The following is a 25,565-nucleotide window of genomic DNA, read 5'->3' on the forward strand; positions in this document are numbered from 1 at the left end:
AATAAGATCTCCTCACAGTCTCCTCTTTTCTAGACTAAGCAGCCCTTGTTCCCACAGCCTTTCCTCGTATGAACAATGTTCAAAGAATGCCTAAGATCAAGTGGCCAGAGGATTATACAGCAATTTTCACTTCTGTTGATCTTAAAATATGTTATGGATTTAGTGTATTAATCTGATCTTGTGGTGGCAGAAAGATAGCTTTCTGAAAGAGAAGTCTGTATTATAAAGAAAATAATATATGCTGCTGTTGGCCAAGTGTTAAAGAAGCCGATATTGCCTCACCGCCAAGAAGACTCTGACCTTCTGTTTCCATACTCCAAAAATTTGAATCTCTTTAATCCTCAGTCCAATTTTCAACAGAACAAGCAAAGCCACTGAATGTGGCTTGTGTGTTAACATGCTAGCTAGCCATCATTGGTCCTTCAGATAGCCATAGTTTCACTGAATTTTAGTTTGAGGCCTGTAACATCTCCAATGTTTTTTAAACTCTACATAGTCTAAGAACCCTCAAACACTAAAGAGCTCAGCTCAGTACATGGTCTTTAGTGTTGGAAATGTTATTCTGCAAATTGCTAAAATAAATGCAGTTAGATGGAATGAATCACTTCAGAAATACAATTATTTTGTCTAAAGTTGGAGGACAATTTTCCTATTCAGAAAATAAAGAAATACTAAATATATTTGCAAGTGGAATAACATTTACCATGTTAAAGGTGAAACGGTGATTCTTTCATTACAGCAGGATCAGGATGACAGGTTCCTTATGGATTTCACTGGTCATTAGTTTTTCTGTGAAATGTAAAAGTAAATTCTAAGAACACTTTTTAGGTTAAATAAAAATCATATAAGATTTCTGATTGAGGAAGACTGGTAAAAGCAAACTTTGAAGGATGAGGTTAAGAACCATCTTTTGTATGTGCTTATACTTAATTTTGAAATCTCTTCAATCTCCTGCCTTTTAGAGTTTGGGAAGATACTTGTTCAACTCTAGTTTACTCTTGGTGTCGAATGACTGCATTTCTTGCTAACTTTACAAAATTAACCTTACTTGAACAGAGGAGACACTAAATTGTATATATCTGCATATTCAAGAAGATTATTAGGAGTATGGAGGAGCTGGACCCTTCAAGTGTTGCCCTTTGGCTATAGCAATCAAAATTACAGCCCCAACTTATATTTTTGTCCACCTTTAAATGAAACAGATTGGTTTTTGTAGCCTAAGTGCTGGGCAACTGTAGTTGACAATACTAACTCACAGGTCAAGACAAATAGGCCTGTGACTATTCCTGAATATTTCTGGCTGCTAGGCCACATTTTTAGCTCCAACTGATCTGTTTGCCAGCTGCTTCTGGCACATGGAGTCCTGGCACAACAAGCTGTGATGTTGCAGAGTGATGTTTGTTTTCATGCTGCATCTGTTTCTTCTTCCTCATGACCTGCTTGTAGTGTGAGAGCCCTGTTACTAAGCAGTAATATTTTAGGGCCTGCCCTAGGAAATATGTGTACAGATGTCTGTGATTTAGCCTCTAATTTTTTTTTTTTGAGAACACTGAGGAAATTCAAGTCTTTAACCTGTGATGTTTGCAGGTTACTATGCTTAGGAAAAGTGTTACCGCCTCTATAAATTCAATGAGATTCAAGAGCATTTTAACTCTTATGTATAGTTCCCTTTTTGTGAAGCATTGACAAAAAAACATTAGTGCGGCCTTTTGACTTAAACATTCAAGCACAAGAAATCAAGGAAGCTGGATCATGAATGAATTAAAGATTTGATTGAGTTAATTTGACTTTTATTTGATTTTTAAATAAAAAAGAAGTTTTATGAAGTGACATAATGTAAACTGATACACTTTTGATCCAGGTAGTATTACTACAGAAGCCTTAAGTTTTGAAACCTGTAGTACAAATTAACATCCTTTTAGCTATTAGCAGTTTTTTTCATGGCTGTCCTTAGCCTTTGCTTTTGTGTTGAAATTGTCTATATACAGCATCTAATGCAAAGGAATTAAAGCTGGTCTTTGCATAAATAATGATTAACAGGCTTGTGAAGTGATGCATGGATTTGGCAAGAAGGGAGCCCAACTGGGAGAAAACAAGAAAAAAAAAAATCTGTAAAGCTAAGGATTAGAGCTGACAGAACAAATTTCCATTGAATAATTATTTTACCTTATCAGTGAAACATTTCCGAAAGCCTAAGTTTGACAGTCCCAGTAGCTTGGTAGTTTCTTTCACTATTGGACTCTGTCAAATTAAAGTAGTTTGAAGTCTAGAAAATTTCTACTCTTAATTTCAAGTTAGTATGTATGTTGTGTAGATAAATCTGATACTCTAAAAGCTTCACTTCCTACAAACATTATTTCCGGATCAATTTTGACGTAGTAATAAACAATAAGCAGAAGAGAGAACAAAAAACAAAGTTTTCAAACACTTATTTTCTCCGGAGCTATGGTCAAAGATGAGTTCTCTGCTGGTATGAACAGTTGATAGCTTTTGAGGTTTGTTCAGTTACTTTCACAGAAAACTATAAAGCAGAAAATTAAACCATTGAAACTACTTCTAAAAAACTTAAAAAGTAATTTTCAAATTGATTTTAGGTTTGCTCTTTAGAGATATTTTAAGTTACATCTGTAGCTTACATTTCTTACGATTTTTCTGCTTTTGTCTTTGATTTATAGGTTATAACAAGTATTTTAAGATTAAAATGCCAGACATCTTGAGCAAATACATTCATTATAATAATTTTCAAAGATGACTGTGTCATTTTCATCTAAATGACTCAGTAGTTTTAGAATACCTTGGTTTCTCTTTTTTGGTTACTCAAATTTTTTTCTTGTATATACATCTCTTCTGTCGTATACTGGCTTTATTATTTTTCCTACCTGTAGCTTTTCTTTCTTGCTTCCTATTTACTTATTGCCTTTCTTCTAACTTTTGACAACATAGACCTTGAAGTGTAGGATATCTAAAAGACTTTAATTGCTGTTTTGGGGGCTTTCTCTTTCAGGATAACATTTTGTCATCTGCCTTTCCAAAGTAAATGGCTATACGTGGGCACCGAAAGAGGAAACATTCACATTGTCAATGTGGAATCATTTACTCTCTCAGGCTATGTCATCATGTGGAATAAAGCCATCGAACTGTGAGTTTAATCAAGGATTCTCTATTGAGGGGATGTAACAGTGGTGTCCCAGATATTAACATTTGCAGTTGCAGAAGTATCATTACCTAGAGTGGCTTCCATATTAGACTCACTACACCAAATACGTGATCTCTGTACATAAATAGTCATGTAAATACTTTTCTTATAAATGCAGAATGTCAATATGTTTCTGCTGATAATGCTATTTTGTCATAGTACCTGAAATAGACATAAAAATAGACAATATAAAAGTAGACATAAAAGCCTTTTTCAGTAGTCATAAATGGTTTTAAAAATAATGGAAATATTAGAAATGTTAAAATATGATGTGGCTGGTACTTGGGCAGGCATATCACTTCTACAGTTTTGGAGTTAAAGCCCAAACTATACAAGTATGTATTATGAGAGAGATCATAATATAAATATAAGTGTATTGCAAGAGCAAAGTGTATTTTACAACTTCTGTCATTGCTCCTTTTTAATAATAAAATTGTGTATGCAAATGGAGTGTTACGTGGGTGAAAACATACTTCTGTGCTGTTATTTTGATCCCAGAATGTTATATCTATCTTCAAAGCATACGTGAAGTCCAGCACTTGCAAAGAGCTATCATAAACAGTTCTTCATTAGACCATCTTCTTCAATAGGAAGAAGTCAACATAAAGTCTTTACTCTGTGTTGCTTTAACAATATGTAGCTTGGACACTGTATGACTAATGGCAACATCTGTTTTCCAGCGTAAAAATAAACATTTTATCCAAGTATGTCAGTTCTGTGACAACAGATGCTGTAAAGCTAATGGCAAGTTTTTTCATGTGTTGCTAATAATTCTTATGTTCTAAGAAGACATAAACAAAGTGCCTGGAAACAGTATTTATGGGCTTGAAGATAAAAGTAATTCCATGCTAAAATGTCAATAGCTTGCTTACATGGAGTCTATATCTGCAGAATCTGTATTACTGGCCATTGTTTTGAGATGCAATTTTGGGCAAGGGAATTTTTTAATAATTACATGGAAATATTTCTTGTCTAGGTCATCCAAATCTCACCCAGGACCTATTGTCCACATTAGTGACAATCCAATGGATGAAGGAAAGGTAGGATATGTTTAAAGACTATTCAATCTGTTATTTTGAAAGCAAGAGGTTGTTTTAAAGTGTAGATACCACTGCTTTTTCAGGAAGGATTAAGTAGGAAAATTATGAAAATAGTGAAAGCACAAAGGAAGGCTAAATTGGAGTTTTAAGCTCTGAGAATAATATGAAGCAAGGTGCAGACATGCCTGTAGGACACATTACTGGAATAGAGTGCACCTTGTAATCAGAAACATTTGAAAACAGCTCAAAGTGCTTAATTACAAAAGTTACTGGGGGAAAAAAGAACAAAGACCTTTAATTATGGTGCAAAAAATTATGATTGGGTTTTTTGGTAATATCTTAAACCAGGTGCAAAAATAGTGCAATGGAAATTTTTAAACTTTATAGTGCTCTTGGATGTTGCTGTTTCACAACTTTAATATGTTTGGTCATAAAGGATGTTTACGTACAATGCTGTGTATTTCATCTTTAGCTAATCCAGAGCACCAGTCTTTTATGGAATTTGATGTCTAAATAACATACCCTCACTTAGCAGATAACATCTAGTGATTACAATAAATTGCTTAAACCCAACTAGCCTTTATTACAACTAGATACTTGAGAAAATTCAACTCAACAAAAACATGCAAGAAAGTTATGTATTAATCTTATCACTTCTTCTTTTAAGATAGTATTAACATAATCATCTTTTTTGTGTTGTCAATAAGTTTTACAGTACAAGTCTTCACAGGGCAATATTTTTTTATATCCTGTGACATACCTTAGTTCCTTCTGTATTATTAAATTAAATCTACAGGTATTACTCTTTGCTTTGAGAGATCTGTCACGAGACTCACGTCAAAACAACGTAGAACATGTGGCTTTAGTTCACAGTGAAGACTTCATGAGTTAAGAGAAAGTGAGGAGTTAAAATGTTAGTATGCCTTCTCTAGGTGACAGTAATTACTGTAGTACCAAATCAGATATATTCCCCACTTATGGTTGCAAGACTAAGTCTGTGCTTCAGGTAACAGACCCCTTCTACAAGTTTTAGGATGGAATCACAGGACTCAACCACTCCAAGAAGGATATTCACCCTCTAGCTTGTATGCCCTGTATAGTTATTTAGCAGATGTGTTCAGATCCCTTGGTCCACACTGAACAGTACGAAGAAGGGGTTTTCCTTAATTTTGACAATAGGAACAAGGGAAAATATGAAAGAAGGACTTGAAAAGAAGTTTCTTTTTCAAGTCTGTAGACCCCTGACAAAAGTATGGTTGCAACTTGGCTGTAGCGACCTTGATGCCACTTGAAACAGATTTTCATTAATGATTCCACTCTAGATGAAGCAGATGTATGTGACTGAGTAATGTGAATTAAATTCTGAATTACTTTTGTTGGTGTAATGTCTCAGAAATGTCATAGTTTTGAACTCCCATTTGTAAGGAATCTTCAAGGAGAGAGAAAATAATTTTGCTTATTACTCTTCCACATATGCAGGAGAAATATATTATTTTTTGGGTTGCCTGTTTTTCATTTGTTAATGATGGATAAAACAGAAGAGAGAGGGAATGATACTATTGTCTCAGCAGTGGTTTGAATATTTTAATAGCCTGCTAGTTATAAGCTTGTATCCTAGTTATAAGCTTGTTATAAGCTTGTATCCTAGACACCTGAGGTTATAGTCCAACAAGGAAAAACTCATGAGTAGAGTTTAGGGTGTTTTTCTATTAGTATGAAGCTCACTGCAGTAAGGGTGTAACTAGTGGATTTCTCTGTAGAATTAGGTTTGAATCACATTCTGAAGCCAAGAACCCTAGAATATGAAAGCATTGAAGCTATGGTAATTTCAGAAAAGACAAATTATCTATTCTAGTATATTCACCTGCACATTTAAGTATTGTCCATAGTAGAAGTAACTTTATGTCTTGAAAACTGTAAGATACCGAAAAGACTGTCCAGACAAAGCCTCTAGGTACAGCAATGACCTTATTGGTTTAGTTCTCTATTCTTGACTACGTTGGCATATGAGTGAAGGCAATGTCTTCTAACTTGTGAAGAAAGGGCATTCCTCAGGGCACTTCTGTTTCCTTGCTATTTCAATAGCAAGGAAATTCTGTGACCCAGCTACTCATTTTTTTTATGTCCATGCTGGTAAAAAGAAGCAGGGCTGAAGGCACACTACTTAATGCTAGGAGCTGTATTTTCTGTAGTAATGTTGCTCAAAGGAATCTCACAGGAGATTCAGCAACTGAAAGATAAAACTGCATCACCTCCTTGTGTATAGCAAGTACCAAGACAGCTACCGTTGCCTTATGGTGGCCTTGTCTTGTTCTCATTAAGAGATATGTCACTCGAGAGAGCTAAACACTTACATAGCGAAAAATGTGTTGGACCCATTTGAGTTTAATCTTGATTTAATCTTGCTTCTAGCAAAAAGCTTACTTGCAAAGTTATCTTGCTTAATTTCACTCTAGCTTTTTTTCTTAACAAGTAGTGTTCTTGATGTCCCTTTAGCCAGTTACCTCAGTTGTAATTAACATCTGGAGAAAGCTTTTATATGGTTTGTTTACAGACAGTGAACTATAAACTAGAATCTTAAGAAGGTTAGGGTGTTCTTACAGCAAATCTAAGCAGAACAAATCCAGTACAGAAAATGCAGAACAAAAATTTTCCAACCCCTCCTATTTTGACTCTGGAAGGAATACTTAGAGAAGTTTATTATTGACCTTTCTGGAACTCAAAGGAATTTCCTAGGACTATTCAGAACAATATATTATTACTTTTCTATTTTTTTATTTTCTAAATGCAATCTTCACTGCTTCTCACTAACTTTTATCTTCATAACCACTTGCAGTTAATACCTATGTTGTTATTCTGTATAGCTTTGGGGCAAGAACTACAGGCATTGCAAATAGCATTTTGCTTATAAAGGCTTAATATAGCTGTTTATCTTTGCAGCTTCTGATTGGCTTTGAGTCTGGAACAGTGGTATTGTGGGATCTGAAGTCAAAGAAGGCAGACTACAGATACACACATGATGAGGTAATATTTTTCATCTGTATTACTTACTATGAGGATATTATTCACTCTTCTAATATGATGACTTTTTTTCTGCTTCTACCACCAGTGGATCAATAAACAAGTCTCTTTGAAATCGCAAGTGCTTGGAGTTTTCTCTAAAAGAATTATAGAGCAAATAATAGAAACTTCAGACAGATTAATTGTTCACTGAATTGAAGTTTGTGAGGCAATGAATGGTGGCATGGATTGGATCCCTTTTCTGATTTCAGGGACTAGGAGGGAAACATTCAGATTCAGTCTTTTTTTTTCTGTTGTTGAATAGTATGACTTTCACTTGTGTTATAAGCTTAAGTTGAAACAACGTGGTTTAGCAGTTTCTGTAACTTGGGATCTCACATTCTGAAAAGTGTGGGGACAAAAATAGTCTCCCTAGGACATTTCTGTAAGCACAACTGTTCTTTATAGGGTAAGGTCAAGGTTTGAAATAAAACTGCGAGTGGTTTAATAAAAAAGATAGAATCAAGTGGTATTTATTTCTTTAATACTGTGTTCTTGAGAAAATGTAGACTTCTTGAAAGACATATTAAGTAAAATCACTCAACATAGCATGCAAATTGATGTATTTTACTTGTAATCAAGACTTAATATTTTGTTTTATTTATTGCAAAATGTCTTTATCATTGTTCAGTACCAACTAGGCCTGTTATGTATCAGCAGGTGTTTTCCTTTAGCTCTGTGCTGAACTTTTCACAAGACAGGATTTGGGGTTTTTTTGTGGTGGTTCTGGCTCAGTAGTCATGCTTGTGTGTGTTAGTTCTACCAGTGAAGAGTTTCTTTGAAGGGGGAGAGTCTCTGAAATATTCTAAGCCTTAGATCATCAGAGCTGTATCAGAACATAAGAGTTGAATAAGGTTTCCTTGTGTATTCAGAAATGTCTGTATAAGCCTCAAAATATTTTATGTGAAGAATTTTCTACTATTTTCACTGCGTGCACATAGTTTGTTTTCTCTGTTGCTTTGTTTAATGAATTTACTTGTATCACTATCTTTCTAGTCTTAACCAAGTTCTTACTATATGTCTTGCTCTTGCTCTTCAACTTTTTCAACTATTTCATCTTTTTTTACTAAAAGAGAAACATAACATAGTATACCCAACACAAGGGCATGCTGGATTTATGACATGGAATAATTTCTTTACTTGTTTTTTTTTCTCTCAGTTTTGATAGTGGATTAGCCTTTTGATACCATTAGGTAGGCAGACATTAGACAGATACTTCCTTGGAACAATGTACTATAAAACTAGAATCTCATTCTTCAGTGTTAATTACGAGCTCCAAGTTTCCTTGAATATACTTTGATACTTTCAGCAGACTTATCACCTTAATATTCTTGTTCTAACTTTCTGAGTGATTTATGAATATCCTGAGCAGCACAGATACCTAAGAGTCTCTACCAATTACTTTCATTCATGAACAGCTAGCCTGTCTTTATTCTCTTGCACTGCTTCCTGATACCTTAAGCAATTAATCCTCTGTTCAAGGATCTCTAGTCTGGTTATTGTTTCCTTAGAGGGATGTTGTTGAAAGACTTTGAAAATTGTCTAGATGGTTTAATTGATGTTTCCATGGGCTACATGCTTGTTAACATTTTTTTGACATTTGTTGGATATGATTTTTACGAAAAGCACACTGATTTCTCTTCCTTGCTAATATTATACTTATCCATATGTCAATTGACTCTGTTCTTTAAAGTGTTGCGGTTTCTAGTGTCTACCTTAGGTAAGTTTCTATACTGCTTTTTCTGTCTTGGAATTTTGTGGTCCATTTGTTTTAACAATTGACTTCTCATCTTCCAGAACCAACTCTGACTTGAGATGTTGCAAACAATAGTGACTAGTTTATCACTTTCCACTTTTATTTCCCTTAAGATTTATAAGAATGCATCTTGTTGTTTAGTTTGTGTTGTTATTGCAGAAGGGGCAATGAAATGCCTAAGGTCAGATGCTTTGGTAAAGAAATGTGTTACCATAAACTGGGAATGGATAGGATGAGTGAAAAAAACCGAAGATAGAGTGAACTTGATGAGTTTCACTGTTCTCATCAATGAGAATGAACATACATAAAACTGTTTAAAAAAATATTTGCCATTCAACTCTTAAAAAATAAAGTATGCTTTTTATGTGAATTCACATTCAGAAAAATACCTCTTTGGAAAAAAATTACTATATGCAGTAATAATTTTTTTGTTCTTATCCACTTAATGTTTTAGAAATAGGAATTTCTTCAACAGGCAAGGTATTTAGGTCTTATCTTCTAAGGGGGAAGATGGACTAGAATTATGTCCCTCTTTTGAATTTCAATTTGGTACAGTTAGGCAGTTTCAAGTTCTGGATTCTGGCCTTAGTAACATAGAAATAAAATGATCATTTTTGTTGAAAAGACATGTTTCGTGAAAGTGTCATTGCAGACAGTGTTGTAATTGCTTCTGGACCAATGGCCTTGAGAGAAAATACTGTCAGATGCAGTAAAGATAATGAATAGAAAGCTGCAGGAAGTGGATAAATACATGCATCATTCACATAGATATATGTATTATATCCATTTCTCTTTCAGTCAGAGTCAGGTGAGACAGGGCTTTTCCTGTATCACTCTTTCATATTATTGTTCAGTGCCTTTCAGTTTTGTATTTAGCTGCAAAAAGGGAGAAACTGTCAGTGAAAGGAATGTTCAACTCCATAATGTTATCTTTCTAATCATATTATGATCAGTGCTAAGTAATGGCCTATATAAATATACTGTTCATGCTGTTCAACTATCACAGTTTCATGTGAGTGAATGTAAAAGCCATGCAGATGAAAAAGGGTTTTTTTCTGTATTTTGCAAGAATAAAGTGATACTGGCAAATAATAGAAACTTTGCTAGTTTTATGCTTCCTTAATAGTAAAAAGCTTAATGCCGAATGACATTTTTGGAAAGGTGGGTAACTCTGCGTCTTTAACAAGTAACACCATAACTGATAGTGTGGAAAGCACTGATTGGTATTGTTGGAATTATGCTAAGGTAACTTTTTCATTCTAGTTGGATAAGTTAGCAATTCAAATACTTAGCTAAAACAAAACATCCATACATATGTAGTAAGCAAAAAATTCTTTTCAGTAAATTGCTAGCACAGCTGTGAAAATTTTGAAGTAGAACAGAAAATCAGAAGCAAGGGAAATCAACAGAATGGAGCAGAATACAGAGAGGGTACAGCTAGCCAAGGTCACCGTCCATCCTAAATTTGACCGATGGACCTTGATATTTTTTTTTATGCACATGTGACACTGATAGTAGTTTTATTCTTTTAGTGTGTAATAGTGACTTCAGATTTAAACAACCTTAGTCAAGAAGGTGCAACACAGTCTGATTTTTAAGTTATGCAATAAAAGTAACCAAAATTTATTTTGTAAGGATGTTATGCTCTGGATGTAATACAATTCATAACTTTTGAAGTTCAGCTTGCTACTGAACAGTGTTCTGGAATATCTTTTCTCATTGACATGCACTTCTCGTAAGACATGCAGTCCCCTTAAAATAAAGGAGCCTAAAAAAATTTGAATGCATACAGTACAATCTTGTCACACTTAAGATCTGGTGCAGAGCTGCTGATCAGACACTGGCAATGCTGTCTGATCTCCCTTCTTCCTGACTCTCAGTCTTCTAAAGTGTAGTGGAGGAGGGGGGTGTCACAGAGGGATCTTGTTTGGTGAATAAGGCCTGCTAAATAGCACTAGGGAAACAGTCTCTAATTCTAATGTTACTGAAAACCAATAATTCTTCTGGTGCTGGTTAACTGTGAGTCCTGTCAGTCTCAAAATCCATCACCACTCATTGCAAATTTTCTGTTTGGAAAATACAATGCTCATACCTGGAGTGTGAACTTAGCTTCTCTGTGGAGTTGTAGAACTGACATCAGCTGAGCTTGGTGCTACATCCTTTCTGGATCCTCTCCAACTAGGCAGTCCTTTTCCTATAGCAGTGATGTTAAACACACTTCTCTTGTCTGGGTGGTGGTGGCTATTAATGGATGACTAGACTTCATCAAACATCATGAACTGGATGACCAGGATGATAACATAAAGACTGTTGACTAGAAACTGTTATGGGATTAATCTCTTCCTGTCCTGTCACTTTGTAGTTCATTGGTCTTAAAACATGGAACTTGAGGGGCTGTGCAGACTACCTCTATCACTTGATGCAACTCTTTATCTCTTCAGATTTGTGAGAGGAAGACAAATGTGGTCATTTAAGATCTTCATCTGCTAATGAACAGAGTCAAACTTCAAGGGTTTATGAAAAGATACCTGTGCAATCTTCTTAGGGAAGGTGCTGAATCCTCTTAATATCTTTTAGTAGTTTCATGCTTGGTTTCATTTCAAATTACCTGACCTTTAAGAAGCTTTTGTGAAGCAAATTGCCGTGATGTGGTGGGGCAGTCTAACTTGTTTCCTGAAAGCTAGGTCAGTGGAACGTTATCCATGCTTTCTTCCTCTCAGAATATGTGTACCTGCACAAAAGAGAAGTGCTTATAGGGTGGGCGATACTACCACACTTAAAACCTTTATAATTGTATTTCTGCTTAACCATGACTGGAGGAGGCAGCTCTAAGTCATGATTAGTATTTGTGCTGAGTGGTGCCGTGTTCTTTTCTTCCCTTCACATCATTCCAGTCCTTAATGACAAGAAGAACAAGAATTTGTCCTTGATTTTTCTATATTACAAATGACATCTTGGACTACCAGCACTGTGAACTTTTTATTGTAACAGTAATATGTTGCATGTTTAGAATTAAGTAGAAGAAAGCACAAATGGAACATTCTTCTTCAGAGAATTTGGAGGAAATTGTCTGTGACATCAATGGAAAAATAAGACTGTAAATTCTTTCTGCATTTTTCTTAAGCCTTTTATGTTCAAACAATGGGGATTTTTAAATAAGTTACACATTTCTTATGTAGAATACAGTTTATACTGCAAACATTTCTCATACTATATTTTCAGCCATGAGAGAAATAAAACACATTTCTCAACTATTATTTTTGTTTCTAAAAAAATTAATTTGACTTTGGAAAGCTAAAACTGTTTTTTTAAGTCCATTCTTCAAGTAATATTTCAGTCTGATCTAAAGTAAGCTTTGATAGCATTAACTCAGCAAATGTATTATAGATTACTATTTTTAGGCTCAATGTTCTAGTACATGACTGAGTGTAAGAGATTATTGTGCAGCATTAAAAACATGTCAAAGTAGCCTATGGGATTAAGAGGAGGAACCAAACCTCCAACTCTGTTATGTGGCTTGACGGAAACCAAAATGTCAGTGAAGTTTAGGCACTTGCACATTTTGTTGCATCAAAAAAGTTTTCATAATATGTTGCCATTTAAGTCTCAGTAGATGTTGGGGTTTTTTTTCCCTCTTTGCAGCATTTTTTTCACCTTTTGTTTACTGGGCTGTTGATAAGAGAGTTAGCATAGGTACTCCTGAGTTAGTTATGCCTGCTCTGAATATTTTTCGTAAACCTGTAGAAAAGGGCTCAGTGTCATCTGTTTAAGTTTACCAGGTAATAATATCCATTGTAATGGAACACTGATCATAAGACAGAGAAATCTGAATAGGCTATAGTAAACAATCTGATGTGCAGAGTAACTGATCTCGTATCATGGGCCTTAACAGTATATTTGAAGCTCAATTGATAATACAAAAGAGAAAAGGGTCATATAAAAATCCAAAGAATGATGAAAGTAATTCACCATGATTCTGGTGCGTTCCTGTATCAAAATGTACAGAAACGTTTTGCCAATTATTATTATAGTTTGAAACAAGAAAGGAGTTAATATTCATTAAAAAAGACCCTCCTCTCAAAAAAAAGGGGGAAAAAAAGGGGGGGGGAAAAAAGGAAATATTTACCTGTGCAGACAGTTAAGGATACAAATGCCTGATGCCTTAAAGATAATAACAGTCCTCTATGGTACTAATGCTTGATCTTGTCACAGGGGATTACTGTCTGTCTATGATGAAGACAGTATTTTTGATTGATAAAGTGTATCTGAAAGAAGTACTTATTAACAGAAAACTTAAGTAAATTAAGACATAGGAAGAGTAGTATGACTGATTTAATGAGTACTTTCTCTAATTACCTTTTGCTGTCTAATGTCATTGAGGAAGGCATAAAGGATAAAATGATATTAAGATACTCACACTGTTTTGTGTTTTCTGTTTTCTTGCATAGGCTATCCACTCTGTAGCTTGGCATCATGAAGGAAAGCAATTTATTTGTAGTCATTCAGATGGTACCTTGACCATATGGAATGTAAAATCTCCTACCAAACCATTCCAGACAATCACTCCACATGGTAAGATGAAAATGGATACCCATTATGTTTGATGGCTCCTAAAAGATGAGTTGTTTTAAATAGAAGTTTATTTTGTAAAACCAAGTATTAAAAACACCCTTCCAGTGCAAGCAGAAAACTTTTTCTACCACACCAAATTCTAATAGAATTAAAAAGTCTTTATGAAATACAAACGTAAATCAGTTCAGTTTTGTCTAAACCAATGAACTTTAAGCTTATTTTTCACACAATGACATTGATCTCACAATTAACTACATATTTTGCAGCGTTTGCTTTCAGTCTAACATTACAATCCCATATGTTGTTTAAAATACATATAAGCAAGCATCTGTTTCATGTATAAATATGTAGATTGCCACATAAATTCTTGGAAAGATTTGTAGCAGTAAGACTATCATCTGGCAATATGCATTAATGTTCATCTAGGAAATTAATTACATGTTCTACTGTGAAATATGCTGCCACTCTTCAAAAAGATTCTATGAAAATGCCAGATTTACATGATGTGCACATGTCTGAGTCGTGTCTGAGCAACTTATTTACCTCAAACTCTTAAATGTGTATGTAACAATGAGGATAATTTGAAGTTAGTCATAGTATAAGGTGCTATAGTTAAGCATCCTGGTTTACCTCTGAGCCACCATAAAGTCCATTTTTACTGTGCTGCTGTGGACACAGTGCAAAAAAACAACTGTGGATTTCTGTATGATCCTGTAGCAGTCAAAAAATTTTAGAAGTTACTACTATTGTAGTAGTAAAACTAGCTAGACAAGGTTAACTGATTTTAATATGTTTTGGTCTTAGTAAACATTTTTCTTTTGATCTTGGGCCAAAAATTACATTTTCTGCAGAACCTGATAATTGTATCAGACCTTTTCAATGTTGAGATGCATGTTTACATGCATATTTACACTGTACTTTTGATTTCTACTGACTCCATGGGATATTGTATCTGTTCAAATTCAAGTCTTAGCCCTTAAGGATAACACTCAGAATAAAACTCATTTTACATTTAAGCTGACCACTTAAAATTGCAAAATGCTAGATGAGTGAAACTTTAAATTTCCTGGTGCTACTTAAAAAAATCTTTTAGGGGAGGATAATATTTTTTAAAACAAATATTCTACAACACTTTAAAAAAATCTAGATTGGTGCATTGAGAATTTTATCAAATCTTTTAATGATACTGTTCCAAGGCATGCTCTGTAATTGTCAGTGATGTTGAATATATATTTTTGTGAATGTTCTACTTAGCAAGTTGCATAGTGAATTTTGTAATTTGTCATGTTCTGGAACTGTAGGATTAACATAATTAAAAAATTCACTTTAGGAAAGCAGCTGAAGGATGGAAAAAAGCCAGAGCCCTGCAAACCTATCCTTAAGGTGGAATATAAAACAACTAGAGCTGGGTAAGAATGATTTTGTGCACAAAATTACCATATGTAAAATAAATGCAGCTCTTTGAGAATGTATGTTGTTTCTCAGTTGTTGGGATACGTATCCTGATGGCAGTGAACCGTGTTAAAACAGCTGAAATAGTTTTGGTAAATGAGGTACTACTGAATAAACTACAAAATCATATGTAAACAAATGACTGTATACAAACTTAAAGATATTGTTAATGCATTATCTACATGGTTCTTCAATGCTGCTAAGCTAATGTATTTTTTGCTCAATCTTTTGGGAATATTAGAGGGAAAAAAAACATGTCAGAAGACAGAAAACGATAGAGCACAGCCCTAAAAACCTGAACTTTCACAAATAGTAGCCTGATGTGAATACTCTAAATTCTGAATTACTTGTTCCTTCTGCAGAAATGTCAGTGACTGAAGCTTCTGTGGTAGAGTGCAGTAATTTATGCAGCAAATTGTGCCTAATTATGCACATTGAGAATGTAACAAAGCAGTAATTCCAATGAGAGGCTCAGATGGAATTACAGTATCTTGAGTAGCATGTTTTGTTACCCAGACTGCAATTAGGTTTGAAGGATTTCATTAATGATGTGGAATTTCTTTTATTTATGGTTCTAAAATGCTTTAAAGTGTTTTGTTTAAAAAAAAAAAAAATGAAGTAGAAAGACAAAATGTTCCTGGGAACCTGTCCAGCTATTTGTAAAAGAAAATAAAATCTTTGACTTTTGAGAGGCTTATGTATTGCTTTCATTGGCTTTCCAGGCATTCAAACCCATAAAAGATGGTTACTGAATTGATGTGGCGTAGTTTTCTACTACATACTGGTGTACCCATACATACAATATCAGTGGCTTTGTGGTTTTATTAATTGTCTGCTAAATGTGAGGTAAATAGAAAGTTAAAGACTGTGTCTAATTATCAAATGTATGAACATCCATAGTTAGTTGGAAAGCTGCGTTTTACTTGCTGCAGTCTACATCTGTCTGCATATTCCTTTCTCAACTGAAATGTCAAAAGCTAAAAAGCTTTTTTTTTAAAGAAAGATACAGGTAACTAAAAGCAGTCTCAGCTTCAGCAAACTTCAATTTTTTGTAATCAAATGTTTTGTTACTGAACAGTCATTCTGAAGGAAAAGATTAGTTTGTTCTGTGCAATTAAAATATTACAATATGAAAACTAGTTGACTTTTCACAGTGTTTAAAGACTACTTTAGTATAATTTCTAAGAATACATAGCTCCTTGGGGACATACTTCTTCCTAATGTTTCTTTTCTTTTCTGTTATACATCTCATTTTCTAGTGTTCATCCAAATTGAAAGCTTTGATGCTTTTCAGTTTATTTTCTCTAATATTTTATCCATTTTCATTGTATTTCTAAATCTATAATTCTTGTGATACTTTTACAGAATTTTAATTTAAAAGGAAAAAAAAAACCAAACCCAAATAACAAAAAAGCTATCTTTTTGCTTAAAAGTTTGATAATTTTTCTCCTTATCCGTTGAAATTGATTAGGTATGAACATGATACAGTTTTGATTTTTAGCTAAAACATTGTCATTTATTGTTCATGGTTTAATGTCTGTAGTGCAGAGGAGAATCATTCCTGAATAGGATCAATTTTTTTCTAGTTGCTGCAAAATATAAGAAACAGGTCAAACTTGCTTCTATAGCAGTTTGCTCTAAATGTTCTTCAAAATCAACCAAAAAACTTACAATGTTTGACAAGCAGTGTTTAATGTATTTTTATTTCAGCTAACTTCTTGATTGTGGGTAACCAAACATGCCATGTTCACCCTTCCGTGCTCTAAATGGAATGCTAACATCTTTCTGTCACCCCTTTCTTTGTTGTTCCTCCCTTATCGGGAGTGTTCTAGGATCTATGTTTGTTTGAGTATCTTTTCATGTGGAAAACACTTTGTTGATGTGATCTTACATGTTTTCCTTACTGTTTCTAATTCTGGTTTTTTGGACTTTTTTTAAAAGGAACATAACTGATCCCCAACTACAGACACTATTCTTTGTACGATTGTAGCTCTTATCCCTTCTCACTTTTGTTCTTCATTATGTTCTCTGTACAGTGAAGCTGGAATTAGGAAAATAGGAGGACGTGATACTTTTTTTGGGTTTTTACAGACTACTTACTTAAGTCTGTTTTTTCTGTTGTTGGATTCTTGGGGGTTTTTTAAGCCTGTTACTGCAGGTAATGCCGATGAAATCTCCAAAGGCAAACTTTACTAAACAATAATAGTATGTCTATAGCTTTATTTTTTAGGGAATATGTGTAGAAAGGCTACTATTGACAGTTGTTCTATACCTGAGCTAGGTGGTTGAAAAGCCAAGCTCTTGATATATTCCTTGACCAAACTGGCATAATTTTCCAGTCCCAGAATAATGATGTCATTATTCTCCAGCCATGTAAGTTCATCTAAAATACTGTGTCTCTTTGTAAAGCTGTGAGTTTCAAAGTTAGGATACCTCTGGAGCTTGCTGAACTGGTTCCCAGGTTATCTTTAACACATACTTTTCAGCCTAATGTGATTGTAGAGATGGTCTTGAGCTTCCAAATGCCATTTCCCACCCTTCCAGATTCAGTCTCTTAAAGTATGTACTCTGATATTAGCCTTATGGTAAAATTGCATGAGCTTATTCAAGAGTTCTTTGTAATAGAAGCTGCAGCTCCAAAACCTCTCTGTAAAACGTAATAAAAAGAGTGTTGTCTTGGTAGCTAATACAGCTGTCATTGACCAAATGTAGAGCAGTACTTTTTAGCGAGATGAATGTACCTAATTGGGACCCAGAGATTACAATAAATAACAAGATCTCCAGATAAGTAGAAGTTTTCATCTGTTAATTTAGTTTGAATATAACTGATTTTTTTGTGTGAGCTTGTCAGCATGGAAGCATGTTTTCCAAAATGAATTTGCAATTTACCTTCGCTATTGCTTCAAGATTTCCAGTCTTAAGCTAAGCTAGCTCTCGAAGTCTTTTCCACCTTTATTACTAGGGATTAACTTCTTAAATTCACCCATAGTTGGAAAAGAAAACTAGTACTAACAGTCTGACTTCTATATTTACTGTTGTTACTGACATCTAGATTTCCAGAAACTGGCTGACACTTGAGAGTTTACTTCTAAAACCAAGCAGAAATATTCTCCAGGTTCTGAGACACCCAGCTGTCAGCTGTATGATACTTTCAAAGCCTGCAAGACCTAAATCTCTTTTCTGGAATTGTTTTCAATGAACCTTTGGCCCCATTTGTAGTTAATCTTTTTTTTTAGTGTTTCCCAAGTGATTTTTACAGATTTATCTGATGAGGAAGTTAATGTAAAGGGATTGCTTCCAAATCTAAGAAAGCAGAACTGTTTCAAAGAAGAATCTCTGGATTAGCAGCTGCAAAAAAATGCTATATAGCAACTTGCTAAGAGCTGAGCACTGCTTTTTGTCAAATGTTTTCCATCACTTCATGTAGATAAAAATGTAACTATCAAAGGTGGATCAATCTTATCCATATGTAAAGTAAAATGTTTTTATTTTCTTTTTAAGCTATACATTTCTATTTAACATTCATGTGCACTAACCTTTTAATATGTATCACCTGAAGTATTTAATTAAAAAACACATAGCTTATGTTCACGGTAAATATGTAGTTTCATGAAAATATCAAAACTTCATATACAAACCTGTATTGGACTTTCTGGCTGACTAAAATCAACTTCAATGTTAATTCATCTGTGGAAAATCTGTGTGACAGATCCATGTAGTCTATTCTTAGCTCTTCCATTCTTTGATTTATATGGATTTAGACTCTGGCAAACCTGCCCAAAGCAATCTGATTACCTTGAGAAATAAACCCAGAAGAAACCAGCATGCATTTCTAAGTATGACACTTAGAAACTGAAATATATCACTTTAATGTCAGTTGATTTTAGTGAATTGGCAAGTCTAATTTTCCTGGCAGTGTAACTGTTTAAAAAAAATCTAATGATTTTGTGTAGACAAATACTACAGTATATCGTTCCAGCACAATGAGATACTGCAGGTACATGAAACTTTTATTCTTCTTTGTTGACATCCTGAAAAATAACAGATTAATTTAAAGTTTGTCCTTTCCCTGAAATTACTTCATGGACGCAACTATAAAAGATTGTATGCAGTTCCAATATGAAAATTTTAGATTAAAAGAAAACGTGGAGGAAACCTACACTTTGGACAGCTGTTGGAGATGGGATACTGAACTTGATGAACCCATGATCTGACAACCATTCCTTTGAGGTTTCCTCCTCAGTTAGCAGAACTCTGATCCTATCGACACTTCAGTCATAGGGTTTTTTGAAAGTTGAAGCAGATCATGAAATAATTCTGGAAACTGAAACCTTTATCTTAGTCAGCTTTGCACATTTCAGCCAAGCCTTAAATTCATGAAGGCCAATATGCATAAACTAAACCCTTCATGCACAGTTTTCAAGATGATGTACCTAATCGGTCACATTTGTTTCAAATGCTAGTGAAAAGTGTTTAGATGGTGTAGGATAGATGATGTTATAGGGGAAGACAAAAAATACAGATCTTTTCAACCTCTCTTTCACAATGTCAGAATGGCTTTTTTCCTACAGATTTTCTCCAGATATTGACATATTACCTGCTTTCAAGGTAGATGTAAACAAAGGGTAGGATTCTTACTTAAAGTGATCATAAAAGTAGATTAGAGGATTTTTACACTCAAAATACCATTTCTTCCTCCAGAAATATAACTTGGAATTTGAGGCAATAGTTATTAAAGCATTAAAATCTTGAGTTGTATACTTATGAACAGTCTGCTCTTGAAAAGCTGTTATGCCTTATTTAAAACAAACAGTATTAAAATGAGTGATGCCTTTTGATAAAGAGGAAAGAAGAAAATATACCTAGTAAAACAAATACATTTACATTGGCTTTTTTAATAATTCAAATACTGAACTGTATGTATGTGCATGTTAGAGAAAATGTGGGTACATTTGAAGGAAAGCCTTCAAATATCTTTTCTCAAGACTAGAAGAAATATTTTAGCTTTGCTGTACTCAGATATTTAATTATGCAGTGGGAGTAGTCTATAATATAGTAACTAGTTCCTTGAACTGCATGGTGGTGGTGGGGAAATGGATAAAGCATCTGGAGCAAATATATGGTGAGAGAACTATGGGTGTTTATGTATGTCCTCACTTCTTAAAAGTTGTTAGATCTTTGAAGCTTATCAAGCAGCTGGTTGCTTCTCCAAGACAGTTTTCTTATTGTGACTACAAAATTACACTGTTTGCAAAATTGTTTTTCCTGCAAAATTTAGGGTAATTATGTACAGGAAGTAAACAGCACTATTTCTTCCTGATACTGCTGGAATATTTTATATTCTGGATAAATGCGGCTGTTGGCAAATCTGAATCTGCAATTCAGTAGAAAAGAAACAATTTTAAAGTTCAAAACATTCTGGCACACAGTTGCAAAGATTATTTAAATACGCAGTACGGAACAAAAGGTTTCAAAGAGATGTCTGACTTACCATCTTGTAACTTTAAGTTTTGAAACACATACTAAAGCTACAAATTGCATAGAGAGCTGGTTTGCATTACTCTTAATGTATTTCTGCTTATTGGTATCTCACTGAACTGTATTTTAAGGTTGGAAAAAAAAGTCTCTAATCTCTCTTAATGTATTATCTTGTCTTGATCCCAAATGACTTTGGTTTGTTCCAGGGAGCCTTTCATCATTCTCTCAGGAGGCTTGTCATATGACACTGTAGGAAGAAGACCTTGTTTAACAGTTATGCATGGGAAAAGTACTGCTGTGCTAGAAATGGATTATTCTATTGTTGATTTTCTAACCCTCTGTGAAACACCATATCCTAATGGTAGGTTCTGTAAAGATTTTTCTCAGTACTTCAACATCTTCTCTCTGGAGTATTATCCCATCACAATATGCTTTACTATTGCCTGTTTTTTAACTCTGGGGATCAAACTGCTGCAGCAGCATCTGTTGTCACTGTTGTCTGAAGTATGTTTTACTTCCCAAAGCATCATAATAGATTACTTTGCAAAACTTGTTTTCCTTCCAGAAGAATGATTACTGCTTATGAGTTTTTTCCTTTTTTTTAATTCTGAAGGCATTGGCTGACAAAAAGTAACATTACAACTTTAAGCTGTAGATACTGCAGCAGATGTGTTAATTGGTATTTATTTGAGTATATAAGACCAGTCTAGTCAATGCTAAATCTTTATTAGCATTTGTGTACTTTCATAGAATCATAGAATGGTAGGGGTTGGAAGGGACCTTTAGAGATCATCTAGTCCAATGCCCCTGCTAAGCAGGTCCATCTAGATCAGGTTGGTGACTTCATTCATTCCAATACTCACATGAAGTTCATCACTAACCTGTAGCCTTCTCTGCAGAGGAGGATTTTTTCTTTATCATAGTTCAGGTAGTTGTCCCAGATTAATAATATTCTATTGCAAATGACTCCAATGAATTTTAGCATTCAGGTTCCATCAGTGTATTTGAAACTTTTTAGCTCCAAATTTGAGGCCTGCCTGAAAGAGAGTAAGGTAGATGTCAGAAAATTTTGCAGTTTTCTTTCTTTAATGTTAAATCATCTGCCTTTCAATCCATTCTGTAAGCAATTAGAAAATAAACACTGCTTAATATAAGGAAAAGCACTTTGGGGGTGGGAGGATGTTACTGTTCAGTAACTGACTCTTTCACTAAAATACTGTTTGTAGTAGTTAATCTGTGTGATCCTTTTCCTGTCATTTGATCTTTTGAAATGGTTCTAGCAAATTAAGAAAGTTGAATATTGAATTAAAGGGAGAGCATGCTTTCTCCAAATGTAAATCAATGTATTTAGGGGGACAAGTCATAGAATCATAGAATGGTGTATAATATACCTTCAGAAAGTATAGTCATCTAGGTGGCTTTTCTATACTTGATGACTGAGTGTGAGGACTAATCATGGTGTTGGAGTCTGTGCATGCAAGAACTACGTTTACCAATAAAGTAACTCTCTTTTTTCGTTTCTTCAGACTTTCAGGAACCCTATGCTGTAGTTGTTCTTCTAGAAAAGGACTTAGTACTGATTGACCTTGCACAAAATGGGTAAGAATGTTGTGTAGTCTTTTTAATGGCTCACTAGATCAACCTGTTGTTTTACTCTCTGGCTTTTTAATCTACTGTAATACATCCCTGTCCAGAACATAGTTTTGAATACAAAATATGAAGTTTCTTCAGCAGAAATGAGATTCTTTGTAGATTAACTTTTCTCAAGTTAATATGTAGTAAATGAGTAGAATATTATGTGAGTTTTTCCAGTCTTGATTGACCAACAGAAATTCCTCATAGATCACTGCTGCTTTTTTATTAGCATGGTTTATTCTCAAGTCAATTCCTTAGCGCTATGAGGGGAGATCAGAATGTTGGGGAAAGGAGCAGAAGGAAGAACTGTTGAGTTACTCCAAGTAATTTTCGCTGGCACCGAGTATTAATGTCATCACATAAGTATTTTCTGATTTTATGGCTAAATGAACTCCTATCTGTATTGATTAAAGTAACTCAATACTCATGCAATAAATATCATATACATAAAACTAGAATGGTAACATCTGCTCCAGGATTTACTGTTGTGGTAAGAAATTGTTTAAAAGTAGTATCCTATTACATCTTTCACAACTAATACTTGCATAACACATTTTGAGTCTCTTGTTATTTTGTCCATAGTCGCTATTAGGTATCAATTAAAAATTCCAGATCCTACTTTTTTTTTTAATCAAGGGTTTTGAAATTAGTATAGGCAGTAACTGATCCCTATTAAGGGATCAGTAGCAGAGGAATCAGGCAAGATTTTTGTAGTGTTCCTGATTAGAAGTCAGCAGTTGTCAATGTATTTAAAAAAAACTCATGAAGAATATCCTTCTAGGGCAAAACACAAACCTGTAAATATGAATCCTCAGATTTAATGGTGATATCTTAGATAATGAAGACTCTATTTTATTTGGAAGAATGTTAAGTTTAGTTATAATACCTCTGCAGCTACTGAACAATTTCATTTAGATTTTCCCAATGTTACGTGGCCATATGCTGTACCAAAACTTGTTTCTGATATAAAAATGGCATTAAACTTCCAACATTCATATGTTGAAAAGAAAACAAGTTTTAATGAACTTGAAATAAAAAGGTTTGTACAAGACTTCTGAAGTGAAATGCTTTGCAGTTCCTGAAATTTGAAGTTACGTTAGATTGTTCCATTTCATATTAAAATAACCTTCAACAGTTAGGTTTTTAGAGGACTTCTATAATGATCTTTGTTATGATTGACTTGCTAAGTATGAATTGTTCCACATCTGAATAAAAATAACAAAATTAGTGCTTCTTGTTGCTACAGGAAGTTGCCTTTTCCCCTGTGTTTTCATATGGATTAATCATAGTTTGTTGAAATGAAGCCTCTTTCTCTCTCAATCTTTAGAAAATAGTATAAAGGTATTGGTATGCAGAATGTTTTCATCTGTTGTTGCTAATTTTTCCTTTAAATGAGCTGAGATGCTGTGTCCCCTTTTACTTCAAAAAAGTGTACAGATAGTATGCATTTTTCTGGACGTAAGTGTTCTTTGAAGACAGATATTTACTTCTATTATGATTTACTCTTTCCTCATTAAGTCTTTGGCACTTTTCTCATGGAGGTTGTGGTGGGGAGTGTGTGTGTGTTTGCTTCTACTTGGTAACTAACTGTTGCTATCTATAACTTTCAGAAAGTGATCTTTCTGAAAGTTATAGATAGCAACACTTAATTACCGATTTCATAGTGGCACATAATTTGTCCAGCACTTTTTATAACATTTTGTCTAAGAATAATGTCTAAGTGTAATAATGCAAAGTGAGAAGTGGAGTTTTCTTGTTTGTCTTCCTGGAAGAACACACTGAAGAGTTAACTCAATGCATAGCTCCCCATAACTACAGCGAGGACTTGGTGACTTCAGGTTTTCTACAAGCCATTATAATAATAAGCTTTTAAAAATATAAAACTGTACAGAATAGTCACATTCCAGAAACGATACAAAAGTCAGGTTCCATTTAGAGTACTACAGTCTCTTGATGGTGTACTGAATAAATAGTAAAGTTGCATAGTGTATTGTTTGTAATCTGATTTGAGATGCTTTTTTTTTCAAAATGAAAAGAATGTAAACTTAGTATTTTTTTTTTCTTAAAAAAGGTTTTTCCTAGGTTAACCATCTTCTTTCATTCATTAAAGGTACCCTATATTTGAAAATCCCTATCCTTTGACTATACATGAATCTCCAGTTACCTGTTGTGAGTATTTTGCGGATTGTCCTGTGGACCTCATACCTGCGCTCTATTCAGTTGGAGCTCGACAGAAACGTCAAGGTTATAGTAAGAAGGTATGTCCGGTATGTACGTGTGTAATTGAAAATACTGAAAATCAGCAGCTCTAAACATGAATGGCCATGCTAAGACCAAAGCTCCATCTGATTCTATCGTGTCTTTGACAGTAGCTAGTAACAGATGTCTAGAGAGTATATGACATATGTCAAGCCTGTAGTTACACTTCTGTGAGTTGCTCCAATTGATTGCCATATGACTGTAAGCAAAGGTACTTCTTGGAGCAGATGTGTTTTGTAGCCCTTGATTTCCACTTCTTTTTCCTGTGCAGTGGATATGTCTAAATACTACCTGAAGTCATGTGGAATACTAGAATCTCCGGTATATGCAGTAATTTCAGTAGGTTAACTATGCACTGTATGGTATTTTATTCCTGAATGTGTTGGTTAATATTACAGGAATGGCCTATCAGTGGGGGCAACTGGGGTTTGATCACTCAGAGTTATCCAGAGATAATTATTACAGGGTAAGTGACTCCATACTGTAGTAATAACTTCCTTAGTTGATTAAGTAGAAGTGAGATTATTTTGTTCCTCTTAGAAAAAACAACATTCTAAGAGTGGCTTGAATGACTTAAGAAATTGTGTTCACTAGAAACAATTGGCATAATTTTCTTGAGTCATTAACAAGAACATAAAGCAAAATGGAAGGGAGTGTAGGAACAAGATAGCAGGTGTTTTATAGGGATTATGATGATGATATGGTATTGTGATTATGTCTACTTGCTATCAATATACCCTCAATGAAACTTCTGTTGCTTACCTTTTGGAAAGTACTTTAAGTAGTCCATTAAATAGTTATTGAGCTCAGTTATCAAAGGGAAGTCAAGCTTTTTATTTCAAAAAGGACAAACAAATACTATTTCTTTCTCTTGATACTGATCCTGCTACTGTTACTCTAAGGATCATAAACAAAATTTCATTTCAAACCATGCAGTTCATCACTGAAACTGAGAGCACTTCAAAAGTCGTTTTAGAACAGCCCATTAGCTCTAATGAGGATTGCTGTCACTTTATATAACACATTGCAGAGACGTTGGGAGACAGTCCTAAAAAAATATGGTCATCAGATTCTCAATTTCAAGGATGAATAAACAAGTTAGGTGACTCATTTACTC

The 25,565-nt window shown here is 34.3% G+C and overlaps 1 protein-coding gene across 9 annotated transcripts in view; it reads left to right on the forward strand.

Moving 5' to 3' along the window:
* The window catches only part of STXBP5 (syntaxin binding protein 5), a 109,193-nt gene that overhangs the window by 39,886 nt on the left and 43,742 nt on the right, over nucleotides 1–25,565 (forward strand). For all 9 annotated transcript variants that reach the window (XM_061991667.1, XM_061991668.1, XM_061991665.1 and 6 more), the window contains 9 exons: nucleotides 3,005–3,139; nucleotides 4,173–4,236; nucleotides 7,177–7,260; nucleotides 13,501–13,624; nucleotides 14,955–15,033; nucleotides 20,761–20,915; nucleotides 22,081–22,153; nucleotides 24,300–24,447; nucleotides 24,847–24,914. In XM_061991667.1, the coding sequence (XP_061847651.1) occupies nucleotides 3,005–3,139; nucleotides 4,173–4,236; nucleotides 7,177–7,260; nucleotides 13,501–13,624; nucleotides 14,955–15,033; nucleotides 20,761–20,915; nucleotides 22,081–22,153; nucleotides 24,300–24,447; nucleotides 24,847–24,914 (930 nt within the window). The remainder of the gene's footprint in view (nucleotides 1–3,004; nucleotides 3,140–4,172; nucleotides 4,237–7,176; nucleotides 7,261–13,500; nucleotides 13,625–14,954; nucleotides 15,034–20,760; nucleotides 20,916–22,080; nucleotides 22,154–24,299; nucleotides 24,448–24,846; nucleotides 24,915–25,565) is intronic.

Source organism: Colius striatus, chromosome 2 (assembly GCF_028858725.1).
Source record: "Colius striatus isolate bColStr4 chromosome 2, bColStr4.1.hap1, whole genome shotgun sequence".
NCBI classification, from domain to species: Eukaryota; Metazoa; Chordata; class Aves; order Coliiformes; family Coliidae; genus Colius; species Colius striatus.